The sequence below is a fragment of the Hevea brasiliensis genome, chromosome 13 (genome assembly GCF_030052815.1).
Source record: "Hevea brasiliensis isolate MT/VB/25A 57/8 chromosome 13, ASM3005281v1, whole genome shotgun sequence".
Classification (NCBI taxonomy): domain Eukaryota; kingdom Viridiplantae; phylum Streptophyta; class Magnoliopsida; order Malpighiales; family Euphorbiaceae; genus Hevea; species Hevea brasiliensis.
In genome coordinates, this window is record NC_079505.1 from 83,807,290 (window position 1) to 83,822,549 (window position 15,260).

Sequence of the window (15,260 nt, forward strand, 5' to 3'; positions counted from 1 at the left end):
ATATTATAGTTAGGAACCAAAATTATCCCTTTGAAATATGAGACAAAGCCTTCGAATTTTTTTAATCTTTGCGAGGACAAATTCCATAAGCTTTGTGCCATGCTTAACTTGTACGAGATGCCCACAGTGGGTCTTAGGCCCTATATGTACCCTAGTCCACTTTCTTCGTTGACAATTGCTAAGTCTCATTGTTTCAAGCTATCAATCCAAATTAATATTTATTTTTCTTTAAAAAATGGCGAAGCAAGAAACTTACAGTGAAGCGAGCTCTGTTGCCTCCGATCTCATCCACTACTTAAACGCTTCTCCTACAGCTTTTCACGCCGTTGGTAACCCACTAATTTCTTTCTTTCTCCACCTTCTGTTTGTTTCCCTAGAAAATCCTCCTTTTTTTTTTCTTCCGAAATTTAATCAAATTGTGGGCTTTTGCCGTTGTTTGATTTGTTTAGATGAGGCAAAGAGGCGTTTGATAAATGTTGGATACGTGCAAGTTTCTGAGAGAGAAGATTGGAAGCTGGAACCCGGCAAGCGATATTTCTTCACTAGGAATCACTCTACCATTGTTGCATTTGCCATTGGTAAAAGGTATGATTTTCTTTGTTTACTTTTTATTAATCAAGCTCTTTTTTTTTTTTTTTTAAGCTTCCTCTGGTTTCTGATGTTTATCTGTTTATTTTTTTAGTTTCCTTATCGCTGATATTGTGAAATTGTTCTTAGATACGTTGCTGGAAATGGATTTTATGTGGTTGGTGCTCACACTGATAGTCCTTGCATTAAGTTGAAGCCTATTTCCAAGGTGACACTGCTTTTCTTTTCCTGTTACATAAAGTTGAAGGTTTGAGCAATTGTTGGTTTATTTCGAGATTCTGTAACCTGTTGGGCAAAATTTTATACTTTTAGTTGGATGGCATGGTCAGGTAACGAAGGGTGGGTTTTTGGAGGTTGGAGTTCAGCTATATGGAAGTGGTTTATGGCATACATGGTTTGATCGTGATTTGGCAGTGGCAGGACGGGTGATAGTAAGAGAAGAAAAGGATGGCTCTGTTTCCTTTTCACATCGTCTGGTTAGAATCGAGGAGCCCATTATGCGTGTGCCCACCCTGGCAATTCACTTAGACAGGTTACATTGATAAATAAATATACTTTGTCATGAGTAATGCTTTCTTTTTAATCTATTTATAGACCGCAAGTGTTTTCCTGTTTCCCTTAGTACTTATATATTTATTTTATGGGTTTAGGTTTTAGGATTGTAAGCTCTTAGCTCTCATCCTGGGTTTTGGCATTTCTTGTTTGTATCCTGTATACAGGAACGTCAATAATGATGGGTTTAAGGTGAACACACAGAATCATCTTATTCCTATATTGGCAACTTCTGTTAAGGTAATCTTCAAATTGCACATGCTTATATAAATATACATAAAAGAAAAACATAATTATAAGGTAATCAGTAAAACATGTTTTCCTTTCGCAATAGGTCTTAATATTGTTTTGATTTTGCTTTTCTTCACTTAACGATAAACCTTTCACAGGCAGAGCTCAATAAAGTGGTTGAGGAAAATGGTCCCATCGGAAATGAAACTGATGGGAAGAAATCTACCATTTACTCAAAACATCACTCACTTCTACTAGAGGTTGGTAACTTTCAAAGCTGATGATGTTTTCTTTTCTTTCTTTGTTTTTTTGCCCTTGTCTTTTTGCTTGTGTGTGGGGAAGGGAGGGTGGAGATGGGTCAGGCTTGTGTATTAAACAATTTTGGATACATTTTGATGGTGATTTATTACATTTCTTCTTTTCTTCTAGATGATTGCAAGTCAGCTTGGCTGCAAACCAGATGATATATGTGATTTTGAATTACAAGCATGTGATACCCAACCGAGTATAATAGGTGGTGCTGTTAAAGAATTTATTTTCTCTGGAAGGCTCGATAATCTCTGCATGTCATTTTGCTCTCTAAAGGTATGGAATACCATATAGGCTGTCAATAGTTGTAAATATGTTGGTCAAAGACTTGTTTTTGTGATAGCAGGTCCAACATCCTAGTCTGATTATTCTTGCATTGCCTTTTTATCTTGTGATCATGAGGTTTGGTTATTGGTATTTTCAACACACATGGTTTAGTGTCCTCTATTGAATAGCTACTAAATCAAAGTGATAGTTTTGATTATCCTCTCTTGTGTGCATAGTGTTATTGCATTGATTTGAATATAATTTCTGTTGATTTATAGTTAAAATGGCAAGCATTTTGTTCCATCCTTGTTTATTTTGTTTTGCTTGGATGGGTGGCGGAGCACGAAAATGACAGTTATGATACTTTTCATATGCTATTTTATAAATTTTCATCTACATTTACCCATTATTATTATTATTATTGTTATTTTAAGGGGAGGGGGGAAGAGGGAGGGGGTGGTGGTGTTGATATTTATGCATAAGAGAGAAGATGTATCTTCTATTTTATTTTATAAATTTAGTGCAGCTGATGACATTTGCAACTTGCATTTCAGGCACTGATAGATACTACATCTTCAAAAGACGATCTTGAGAATGAGAGTGGTGTTAGAATGGTGGCGTTGTTTGATCATGAAGAGGTTGGATCTGATTCAGCACAAGGAGCTGGGTCTCCTGTCATGTTAGATGCTATATCACGGATCACAAATTCCTTCAACTCAGATTCTAAGGTGCTCCCTTTCTGATTCTGGGTTTTTTGAAGGAAAAAAATTTAATCCACTTCTATTCTATTAGGGGGCCAATTTGTAAATTTTGAATTCCAGTATATATGTCATTTCATACTTTACAATTGGGAATTTAGGATACAAAATATTAACTGAGATTATTGAAGTGTTGCTTCTAAATATCTTGGCTAATTTTCATGGATTGCTGCAGGTAGTCAATTCTCCTAGACAAGGGTTATAATATCTGTTGGGCCAATATGTAGAATCTGCATATGCTATAAAGATGGGAGATTCTCATCACATTGACCTGCATGATAGTCCTAGAATGCAACTGTAATTCAATGATTTGTGTTTATGTTTATAAACATACTTGTTTTTGTTTCTTTGATTTCTTTTCAGCTGCTTCAAAAAGCAATTCAGATGAGTTTCCTTGTATCTGCTGACATGGCACATGCCTTTCATCCCAATTATATGGTGCGTTTTCTCGAGTATTTTGTGTTGCACTGAAGATAATTTGTTCATTCAGCTGTCCAATAAAGCACATGTTATTTCTCAGGACAAACATGAGGATAATCATCAGCCCAAGATGCATGGAGGGCTCGTGATCAAACACAATGCAAATCAACGCTATGCAACCAATTCGGTTACTTCCTTTTTATTTGGAGAGATAGCATCAAAGCATAACCTTCCTGTTCAGGTCAGCTTTCTCCCTACCTATTTTTTTCCCTCATCTTTTAACACTATATGAGGGCATTATGACTTGTCCAACCCCCTTCCCCTTCCCCCTATCACCACAAGCCCACACACCACACCCCCCACCCCCCCACCCAAAACACCACACGCAAAAAAAAAAAAAAAAAAAAAGGTGGCAGTTTCTCCTTCCTCTGAATATCAGAGAGGTTAGCAATAATATGAAATTTCTTATTGTTTGATGATAATTGCTTTCATCTACTATATAGAAACCAAAGCATAATCATCCATTTTGATCTCCATGAGACTCGCATTTTAAACAACATGATTTCTGATGGCCTTTGTAATACTGAAGGAAGATGTGCAAGACACATTCCACTACTGAACATAAAATTTCATTCTTCATAATTTATAATGTTCATGATTGGAATGAATTGTCATAAAACACAAAAGATGGCTGCTTTCAATTTCTTGTAGTTTCAATTACATGCCAGAAGTTCAGCCATTGACATGGAAGTTGTGTTGATTGCATCTATGCAAAAACTAATAAAAGCAGTGAAAATGATATGTTTTGTTTTGTGGAGTAGGAATTAACCTGGTGGCTGAAACTAATCATTTATGAGCAATTCCTATGAATGCAGGATTTTGTGGTCCGCAATGACATGCCTTGTGGTTCGACCATAGGTCCAATCCTTGCAAGTGGTGTAGGAATTCGTACAGTTGATGTAGGTGCCCCACAGTTTTCAATGCACAGTATCCGGGAGATGTGTGCAGTTGATGATGTCAAGTATTCCTACGAGCATTTCAAGGCATTTTTCCAAGAGTTCTCTCAGCTGGATGCAAAGATTACAGTTGACATGTAGGTCTTTGCACCTCAGGTCTTTTCAGGACGTTTCAATAACTCAGAAAGGCATCGTGAAATCACTTGAGCTGTTGTCTAAATGATGGCTTAGTTACATGATAGATTGCAGCATTAATATTGTGAGAAGCTTTGACATGTTATTATTAAAGTACTAGCTCATATTTTATCTTCAAAGTAATATGAAGAATGCTACGCTAGAAAATGACCCAGTAGTTGTCGAATGAAATATAAAAGGGTACTCCAGCTACATTTTACTTTATTCTTATCTTTTTATTAATTTGTCTAAATTTACGGCTCTTATATTCTAAAAGCTGAAAATTCCTCGACTTAGATTGCTTCCTGCTCGCCTCGAAATCCCTTTTTCGCCTGACCTCCCTAGTCCCGTGGGAGACAGTTTGAACCCACATTTGAGTTTAGATTTAAAATATTATGAAATATCAATGCCATGTTTATTTTGAGAAAAAAATAAATAAAATGCCAAAGGATGAATCTAACCAACGACCTTAAATTTAAGTATAGCTGCTTCAAATCTAAAAGAGATCAACTATCATCACCCAATCGACGATGAAATTCCCAAAATCAATGTAGCGGTGGCGCAGTACTACTAGTCTTACTACTGCTAATACTACTGCTAATAATAAGGGCCAGCTGCTTCCATAAATGATTTTGTGCACCATCTACTTTCAACCAGTCTCCCACTCCAAAAAGCAATAACACTGCTTCTATCAAAAGCCACACAAATGGGAAAGAAAACACTTCATACATTTGAACATATGTAAAAGGGATTTAAATTAAGGGCTCGCACAAAGCGTAGTTATTGTGCATGATTAGAACTATGAGTTTTGACTACTACACAGTGAAAGAACCTGAAATATTATAAAAAGCCCACAAAATTCGACGGTAAATGTTAAGGAAACCAAGCTGCCTCTGGTTACCAGCAAAGCAGAGAAGATGAATGGCGTGCAAAATGGATCACTTCAATCATCACAGCCAAAGAACACGAGTGCAATAAATGATAAAACCAAAGTTGCTGCATCTTTATTCAACGTGAACTCAGTTAAATACCTCAATAAGGGCGGATAGCCGGTGTTTGCAGTCAAAATAAAACAGAAGCAAAAGGATCAGCATGTGTGAAAGTATGTTTAAAATACATAAGAACAAAAATCCATTAATATCACGAGAAAAATAATGCTTTTGTGAGTCAAAAAGGGCCCCATTTTATGAGGAAAGCACTTTCTGAACCTCAGCTGTGACCTCTTTTGGAGGTTTCTCCGCATGAAGCTCTGCAACAACACCCTTATTCTTATAATAATCAATGACCTGCGTTTCAAATGTTTAAAACCCATCAGATATTCAGAGTGAGCAACCAAAAGAACAGCATAATATAACTGGACAGAACAGCAATAATGTGGCAAGACATGGACAGACATAACCAACCATGGTGCTTGGACTCTAGGCGCACCAGTATATAACACATGAAGGCTAATCTATGTCAACAGTTTGAAGAGCCATTGAAAGACAAATTGGATGACAGACCAAGACCTATGATACCAATTCAAAATACAAGTTGAAAGTAGATCTAGTTTGTGTTTTCACATGACGTAGTAAATTACAAGAAGAATGCTTATTTTATATTCCCATTTTATATTCCCATGATGATACATGAAAACAAGCATCGTATTAATGGCTGCAAGCACAAATTCCAAGCAAAAATCAAGGTGTATTGGTCATCACCAATGTTAAGGTCAAAGAACCTCAATTCAAGCAACATGCACTATGCGAGCCTAACCAATAAGTGACTACAAGTGATTATAAAACATCCGATAGTTCCACAATTGGAGTTATGATTTATGTATAAATTATGGTCAGCTATTTGTACTCCTCAGAAGTACATGCTCAATGTCCATTTGCCACTCTCTCTCTCGCACCAAGGTCTATTTAACAGGCATATTTCTTCTACCATGCAAACAACTAGTAACTAGTACAGCACTCCATATACCATTACGCAAAGCACCCTAAATATATCTTATGTCGTCAAAGGCAACGAAATAAACTGAAAGCATACCGGTTCAGTTTGCTTGTGAAATGCTTCCAACCTTGACTTAAGAACTGCTGCAGTATCATCTTTACGTTGAATCAAAGGCTCTCCGCTTACCTTCAAGAATACAAAAAATGGATGCAAGTTTCTCAACATGCTTTCAACTAACAAAGAAGCAACTGATACAGTGACCACCAGGGCAAGCAAATAAAACCAATGATAGTTGTCTAACCCATACTCGTATACACATGAATCACTTAAACTTATCTGTGATTTAAAAAATTTGGAAGGAAATAAACCCAAAGATTAAGTGTGAAATAGCATCTCTATATATGATTTTGCACAAGTGCTTGTAAATCTATCGTATCGACATTCATGTCTTAATAAAATAACATGCTCTAGATAAATAATTGATAGTTTGACTTCCTTTATATGACCATCCCCCATCAAACTTTGTGTTTGGAATGACAGTAAAAACTTGAACTGAACCCCAAGTGTTCAACGTGATAAAAATTCCCGATAGTATGCTACAGCTATACAAGCAGGGAACTGCCTCAGACACCAATTAAAACTAGTCAGAGCCATTCTAGGCCTTGACAATATGGTATTGGCCTAAAAGACCATAAACAAAGGAGATCATACACACCAAGAACAAATTACTATTGCAGACTACTTTACATGTGAAATCAACCATTAACTTGTTTATACAGTTTCTTTTCCTCTACTTTCTCTTATTATATATGCATGCATCCTAAAACCAGTATTACATGTTTTGCATCCAAAATATGTCAAAGGAGGATCATGCATGTCGCCTTACATCATCTACACCAGGAACCTTGGGAGGTGCAAATGTTGTATGGTAGGTTCTACCACTTGAAGGGTGGATCCAGCGACCAGTAATTCTTTCCTCCAAAATTGCATCATCTATTGCAAAATTGAGTACCTTATCAATTTTAGCTCCCTGCTTTTCAAGCATCTCATCAAGCTGGAAGAATCACAAGAGAGTAAGGTTCGGAACAGACTGAAGAGAAATCAATAGAACAAACCCATACTTTTAAATGCATTTATACATGTACGCATATATTATCATATGCTCAGATGGTAAGAGTGGCACCTTCTGTGCTTGGACCACAGTTCTAGGAAATCCATCAAGAATGAAACCTTTCTGACATGAAGGCTTTTTCATAGCTTCATCTATAATGCCAACAACCAAGTCATCAGATACTAGTTCACCCTGAGAAAACCACAAAACAATAAAAACATTCCATTAGCAGACTGCTGGAAAAATAATAATAATTATTATTATTATTATGAAGAAAGAGCACAGATTACAACCTTGTCCATAGCCTCCTTTGCCTTAACACCAAGAGGGGTTTTAGCAGCAACAGCAGCTCTCAACATATCACCAGTAGCCAAGTGGCATAAGCAGTACTCGTCCTTAATGATTGGTGATTGAGTACCTTTACCTGATCCAGGAGGACCTGCCAATCACACGACTTAAGATTACAATATGTAAATATGAATTTCCTGCTATATATCAGTAAATTATTGCTGTCAGCTGCAAGAACAATATGCAACATACTAAATGTTCCCTCAAGATACCTGTGATGAATTTGAACCTAAGACTAAAACAAGGAAATAAATCAATGTCACCCAAAGATTAAAACTGCAATTGCAGAAATAGCATATTGAAGAACCTAAAGAGAAAAGACCCAAAAAAAATCTAGGTTTGAGCCATAAACCAAATCCAATTATCCAAAGATATTGTCTATATAAATTGCAAGAAAGAAAAAATAATCCTCTATCCAATTATAAGGTAATCATCAAATAAAGTTTAATAAAAAAAAAGATCCAACTTTTACAGCTTTGCACCGTTTTACTTTCTGCTTCCTAATTCCTAAAACATTCCTCTGGAAATTGCAGCGTTATACAGAAATATCCAAACAGCATTTTGTCTATAATCAAAATAAAATAACATGAACTGCACAAAACGGAGGCAGGCCTTCTTTATCTTCATTTATCATGAACCAAACCTAGAGTTATGTGGAACTCATTGAAAAAAATAAATCTAAACGCTTAAGAACACTAGTAATCCCACTACATATGAGGGACAAGTAAAGATAATTTTATTTTTTCACGTTTGCACATAACAAAAATTTAAAAAACAAAAAGCCTACATTTGACTAAAACACAATCCTTCCTATTTCCGGGATTTATCTCAGCAACCAAACAGAAGTCAGAATCAAATAACTATCCACAACAACAACAGCAAATTCTCGGATCTGAATGGACCGTTTAATTTCACAGAATAATTCAAATAGAGAGAGAGAAGAAACTTGATAATGGAATGCATGTTATATACACAAAAATGTATTGCATATGCCTATAGAGAGAGAGAGAAAGACCGATTAGAATGAGGCGCTTGTCAGGCTTAGCGGAGCACTTCATGCGACGGAGGAGCTCCGTCATGAGATTCACAGAGGGCACATCTTCCAAGCTTGCGGCTGAGCTGCTGGCCATTAACTTAAAATTTTACTTGCAAGCAAAACGAATAGCGTTTTCGGAACAAGCGGTAGGCCTGTGCGGGCAAAGGAGCGGATGTTTGGTGGTGCCTTACTGCTTTTAGTTGTTCGTACCTTCCAACGCTTCAAATTCAACCAGTGCCCGTCCCTTACTAGTTTTTCTCTCCCTATTTACCCTTTTACCCCTTGACTTCCTCTTTGGTTTTTGCCTCCTCGTCGTCCCCGTAGAGTATTTTTTTTAATGGGAGTATTAAGAGGATTTAAAAAAATTTTATAATATAATTTTTATAAATGAATTTTTTTTAGTAAAATTACTAATTGTGATAAATTTATCAACTTAATAAAAAAATTAATTTGTTAAAGTAAAAAAATGTATAATAAATTTTTTAAAAATTTAATAAATAAATTATATATATCAAATTTTACTAAAAGATTATAAAATATATTATGTATTCATTATAATAAATTGCATTATATTAAAATAATTACTTACATTACATATATTTTTAATAACAATTATTTTTATTGTTAATTAATTTTTTACAATTTTACTTAAAAAAATATAAAATAAATTGTGAAATTTTATTACATTAATTTATTTTTCATAATAAATAATTTTACTTTATAATAAAAATAAATAATCATAAAATAATTTTTTTTGGTATATTCTTCCCATTTTAAATTTAAAACATTTGATTTCCAACTACTTAAATTTTAATTAATACGTAGCTGTGATTTTGGACCAGGCTACCACTTCCAGCCAAAACCTTTTCATGCCACTAAGAGAAACTACCAATATAATATTCATGGCAGCTTGATCAATGATCCGGATAGCCATAGAAAAATAACTAAACCACAGGCCAGCTACTGGTTACTGCCCATGCATAATATCATCCTGCTACAATAATCAAAATTTGCCAATAACGGATATAAACATTGTGATGATACTTCCAATAATCAAAGCAAAAAAATAAACTAGTACAACCGTTGAACATTTCACAGAAGTTCTCAAGACACCTAATCTTTTCATGATTCATAGTAATAACAGAGAACAGAAGGCCACTTCCACAATCAAAATTCTGCTGACAACGTTAGTTCAGCAACTGGGATACATCTTTCAAAATTCATTCGTTCATTCATCATCCTCACTTTTTGATTTCTTCTTCTTTTTCTTTTTGATATCACTAGCAGGCTGCACATCCTCTCCATCTTCATTTTTACTCTTACTCTTTTTCTTCTTCTTGGCAGCTCTATCCTGTTCAGCCTCAGCCCCATTTACACCATTTGAATTCTCCACGGCCTGCTTCTGCTCCAATTTTCTCTTCTCCTTCTTCTTTTTCTTCTCTGATTTAGCATCCTCTGAAGCATCTCCATTTGTAGCAACTGTTGGTTTATCATCAGCCATAGGTTCAACAACTTTTGCAGCCTCAGATTTTGATTTCTTTTTCTTGCTTTTCTTTTCTGAAGGTACAGCCTCTTCTGTTTCCATGTCGACATCTGCAGACCAACATGACCAGTAAATCTATGAAACTATACCACCAGTAAATCTAAGATGACATGATGGCTGTGACAATGTCAACACACCATATTGTTAATGCAATAAGACTAGAATCTATCAAAAGATCAATGAACATACACGGTCAAATTTCCAGCCTGGGCCATGTAGAATTAGGACACAATGTTTGTACATCCAGAATCAAGTTATGCAACTAAAGGTCCTATCTCAAATTTCAACACAACACCCAAAAGTTGAATTTATATGAAGCAGCAGTCATTTTCACGTAGGCACATACCTTTATTCTGAACACTTTCAATTGCAACTTTCATCACATCAATGTTTTTACGGGGTGCAACCCCCTTGTCATAGAAATCCAAGCGCTCCTCAACTTGTTCTCTTAGTTTCTCTCCAAAAATGGTAGTGCCCCTTTCTGCAATGCAACCAGGGGAGAATTCAATTTTAAAGAGAAAAAAAATGAAAATGAAAGAGAAACTTGCGAATGTTAGAATGTACCTGCAAAACAATCAATGCGAGATGCAATTGAGCATTTGTTTGCTAGATAACGTGCCATGCGTCCCTTGTTGCGAGCAGATGCTCGACCAATAAAAGAAGAATGAAAGATCAAACCATATTTTGGTGTGTTTCCTCGGGTTTTCAAAGCCCTAAAGACAACACAAAACAAGTGAATAAGAGAACTTAAAATTCTATGCAGAAGAATACTTGGGGAAAGAACATCGTAATGCAGTTAATAATAAAATCTTTTTGAAGGAGAAACCCTGAAAGACAAAAGCCTAAAGTAGCAGAGAGATAACAATGATCCATCTGGAAATTAAATACTTGAAACCAGTTGAAAGGAATAAATATTATACGCTTACTAGAGGAAATTTGACCAAGTACAAAAAATTTAGCAATGGCTAAAACACCTGAACAATGCCTTCTCTGCACCAAGGATCTGAAGGGTAGAAGAAGGGCACTTAGCCAAATTTGTAAGACTACCAGCGTGGGAAATCAAACGAGCCCCAACAACTTCACCAATCAAGGAGGCCAAATTAGGCGCTATGTCATTCATTTTAGTAACCAGATATTCATAGAGCTTTTTCCTATACTCAGAGAGATCCATTACCCTCTGAGCAAACTGCTGGACATTAATCAAGTCAATAGGGGATAAATCCTGTCCTGCAAGTTGGAACAGAAATAAGAGGACAAAAAATAAGAAAAGCTTGACAAGTAGTTTTCATAAGAAATAGAGACATGAGAATTCTACCCATTGATGCTTTGGCAGCTTCTACAACCTCCTTTGCCTTATCTTCATCTCCAAGTATGTCTGTTAATTCAGGGATTTTGTCTTCAGACAACTTTGCCTTGTCCTCTATGAACTTGGCAAGTTTTGCATAGAGATAATTGTCATTAACAATCTTCACCAATTCAGGGAAATGCCAAGAGTACCATTCCCTGCAGAAAATTAAAGGGTTAGGGGAGATACAAACTTACTACATGATAGTTTCAAGAATTGGTCTAACAACATATATGAATACAAAAATCAATAACAAACCTGACTCTCATTGAGAATGAATTGATATCCTTATCGAGAGTATCAAGGAGGAAAATTGCTTGAATAACCATATTGTCAACTCGGTTGACATTGAACTTCACTTTTGCCCTGCTGTAACTGTGCCCCAGACCAAGTTGGGCTTTCTCCAAGTCACCAGGCTATAGATCACAACGTTGGGGGAAAAAACAGAAGGTGAAAACAAAGAAGAAATTATGTAGGAGATAAATATTGATATCCCGAGCAAAAAACAAAATGCCACAATCCAGGAACATTTTGAAGTGAAAAATGCATGTGAAGAAATGCAAACCTTTAGATCCTTGATGAACCTTTCAAAATGTAGTCGTACACCGCGGAGAAGCTCAAGAACAAATTCATTACTTTGGCAAGGTATTTTTGTCACTTCAAAGACATGCGAACCCAACTTAGGCTCAGCAACTCCTAAACTAAACTTTGGCTTCTTACCTTCCTTCACTTTTGGGAGATTAAGTTCTAAAAAGCTCCTCAACTCGTCCGTCATAAGCCCTGCAAACGAAAATAAATGGATGTCATAGCAAGCCAGAGTTACAGGTGTTCAATTGATTAGTGAATATAGCCAATTCCCATCTCTAGGATGATGAAACCTCTACAGAAGCTCTCGCAAAAAGAGAGAATATTGAGGTTCAAATCAAGGGCAGAGAAAAATAATATCCATAAAGCCTCACACAAGTGATTTTGTAGAAACTGAATATTGTTCTAAAGAAAAAAGATTGAAATTTTTTCCTTTTTCACTCAGGAGCATCATGAGCAATGAGCTGCACATGCTCTAAACCTCAGATAGATTTGCAACAAAGCTAAGCCATTGATGAAAGCACAATAACAGAGTAACCACATAAAAAAGACAAAGATAAATCTAAGAAAAACACGTTACAAGCTAAAATCGCGTAGAAGGCCCTTGAAAGTACATTTGAGAAAAAAAACATAAAAAATGCATACCAAAGAAGAAGAGGACCAAAGCAATGACTCAGCAAACGCTGATTAATACCAACCAGAAGAGAGTTCTCAAGAATGCGATTCTAAGAAACCATAAAAGCTCAACAATAACACAAAAAAGAATCCCAACCAATAAAAGGCAGAAACAAGTATCTAAACCTGTTCCATTTGCTAGGACAAGGAAGCATAAGCTAATGCTCATAATGAAGTGATACTTTTTGGCAATCACAAGAACAAAAATGGGTGTAATGCTTCAAAACGGCTGTTTCGATTAGATTATAACTTGTTTTCCAGCAAAACAAACAATATATTGCCTGAAAATAAGCAGGAGCTTCATTTAACTCCAAAATTAATTACGAATTGATTAAAACTAATTCAACACACAATTAAATTAAAGTACAAATAACAATATCGAAATTATGGGTGTAAGTAGTGTACCTTCAGAAACTGAGTTACACTGATTCAGAGCGTCTAAAGATGACTCAAAGGGATGAAAAGCAGTTAGCTGAACCACTTTACCAAAACGATTGAGATCTGCGACGGAGCTGCGAACAGCGTCCGTGTTCTGCCCAATTTCATCAAGACCATTAGCGAGAAAGAGACTGTAACCAGAAGCCGACTCATATAATAAATACAGAGTCATGGTTGAAATTTAGGCACCTAAACACAAACAATATGAGTTATAGCCTTTGCTTCCTTTCTCTGTTATCGGCGGAAGGGAAAGAGAAGAAGGAAGGAGGTGCACCGCAGAGGGCTTTGGTGTTAGGGTTTTAAAATAAATTATAATTATTACGGATTAGGTTCAGGATATGCATATCCGCTCGAGCCGGCCAAAATCCATGTCCGACCAAATACATTTGGGGCCTAAAGCCCATTAACCCTCCAACGTCCAAATCCAATTGTAGCTGTGTCGATGATGATGATAATTATCATTATCCTAAATTACATTTTAAATTTTATTTTTTAAAAAAAAATTATTACCAATAGTTTTTCTGACATTTTAAAGAAAATTTTCAAATACATTAAATTAATTTTAATATATAACTTATAATATGCCTGAAAATGCAATTCATGCGAATTATTATACATAGATTTGATCTTGATCATCAAAGTTGTTATTTGTGTTGACATTTGAATTTTCCTATGCTGTGTTAGATGGAAAATGTGAGTTAAATAAATTGTGATATGATTTTAGTAAATTGTCTTTGACAGAGCTGCCATAGCTCGAAACAAAAAGCATCAAGAACGAAGACTGGTAACAAACAAGGCACATAACTTCACCAGATCCATTTAGCGATGGCTTTTTGTTCCCAACATGTTCTCACAAACTCATTACCAACCTCTCAAGTTCTGCATTCCCACAATCTCTCTGTAACACCCCAAAATTTTAAATTTTATGAGCATTTTTGATATTTTAATTTTATTTAAATTTTAGGAATTTTTTTTTTAGATTTTTCGGATTTTAAAAATCGGGTTCGATTTTTCGAAAATATAAACTTTGATGATTTTTAAAAATTAATTTAAAGACCACGTGGCAAAACTAAAAATATATTTGGAGTCTACGTATTTTTCTGAGTTTTCTGAAATTTTTTCGAAATTTTTGGACCTCGTTTTCGATCCCGAGGCAAAGTAAAAATTTAAAATTTTGTATCTTGAATCGAACCGGCCGAATCGAACCGGACCGAATCGGACCGGTCGAATCGGGCCGGCCTTTTCCTTTTTCTTCTTTCCTTCCCCGCGCGCGTCGACCTCTCTTCCTTCTCTCTCTCTTTTCTCTCTCCTCCTGCCCCTGCCACCCCAGCCGACCGGCGCCGCCTCCCAGCCTCCCCAGCCAGCCGGCCGCCGCCCCAAACGGCCGGAAAACGCGCGCGAACTCCCTCCCTCGCGCGCGCGGCGTTTCGACTTCCCCGGCCAAAATCCGGCCGATCCGGCCACCAATCGGACCGGGTCTTTTGTCTAAAATCATCTACTCGACGAGAGCTTTCCATAGACACCAAGAACACCGAAATCCATCGAGCGGTTTGTCCAATTTTTGCTAGGGAAGTTTTTAGCCCATTTCGACTTTTGGGCTAAATTTCTCACAAACCGTAAACCCCACGAGAAAACCGAGAGTACCCGAGCGCTCCACTCGTCGAGAGCTTCGCGGCGACATAAATTTCAAATTTTTCCGACACCGTTTTTCGGTGATTCCCACGGAACTTCGCAGTGTTTTTCCGAGCATTAAATGAGCTTAGAAAATTCTGAAAATTTTATGTACTAACCCCCGTGTTATGGGCTTCGTGTAGGTATCCTCAATTCGCAGAAATTCGACAGTTGTCCGGATCTGTGAATTTCCGGCCAGACAGACCCGTTACCGGAAAAGTCTCCGAATTGGACCAAGGTTTTGGCTACCCCTCATTGTCAGACGTCCCGAGTGCGTCCCAGAAGTCGGAATCGGCAAAGGTAAACCCGAACCTTGCT

General features: G+C 36.5%; 3 protein-coding genes across 5 annotated transcripts; 1 reads left to right on the forward strand and 2 right to left on the reverse strand.

Moving 5' to 3' along the window:
* Positions 1-70: 70 nt before the first annotated feature.
* Positions 71-4,480, forward strand: LOC110671911 (probable aspartyl aminopeptidase). Of its 2 annotated transcripts, XM_021834535.2 has the most exons (11): positions 94-329; positions 450-585; positions 718-796; positions 918-1,120; positions 1,308-1,380; positions 1,530-1,631; positions 1,801-1,956; positions 2,502-2,675; positions 3,069-3,143; positions 3,226-3,366; positions 4,001-4,480. In XM_021834535.2, exons 1-11 carry the CDS (start codon positions 236-238, stop codon positions 4,220-4,222), a joined length of 1,455 nt encoding a protein of 484 aa, XP_021690227.2. In that variant the 5' UTR covers positions 94-235; the 3' UTR covers positions 4,223-4,480. The 2 variants fall into 2 exon arrangements, with proteins under 2 accessions (XP_021690228.2, XP_021690227.2); XM_021834536.2 differs by lacking the exon at positions 1,801-1,956 and having other exon boundaries at positions 71-329.
* Positions 4,481-5,237: 757 nt separating this feature from the next.
* On the reverse strand, positions 5,238-8,933 carry LOC110671931 (adenylate kinase 4). Its single transcript, XM_021834556.2, has 6 exons — positions 8,665-8,933; positions 7,595-7,740; positions 7,374-7,493; positions 7,077-7,244; positions 6,287-6,376; positions 5,238-5,541 (listed from the first exon to the last, which is right to left on the reverse strand). Exons 1-6 carry the CDS (start codon positions 8,777-8,779, stop codon positions 5,440-5,442), a joined length of 741 nt encoding a protein of 246 aa, XP_021690248.1. The 5' UTR covers positions 8,780-8,933; the 3' UTR covers positions 5,238-5,439.
* Positions 8,934-9,707: 774 nt separating this feature from the next.
* Positions 9,708-13,575, reverse strand: LOC110671875 (nucleolar protein 56). Of its 2 annotated transcripts, XM_021834487.2 has the most exons (9): positions 13,461-13,564; positions 13,239-13,365; positions 12,139-12,353; positions 11,832-11,989; positions 11,544-11,731; positions 11,203-11,455; positions 10,793-10,941; positions 10,575-10,709; positions 9,708-10,278 (listed from the first exon to the last, which is right to left on the reverse strand). In XM_021834487.2, exons 3-9 carry the CDS (start codon positions 12,346-12,348, stop codon positions 9,914-9,916), a joined length of 1,458 nt encoding a protein of 485 aa, XP_021690179.2. In that variant the 5' UTR covers positions 12,349-12,353; positions 13,239-13,365; positions 13,461-13,564; the 3' UTR covers positions 9,708-9,913. The 2 variants fall into 2 exon arrangements, with proteins under 2 accessions (XP_021690179.2, XP_021690178.2); XM_021834486.2 differs by having other exon boundaries at positions 13,239-13,575.
* Between the last annotated feature and the right edge of the window lie 1,685 nt (positions 13,576-15,260).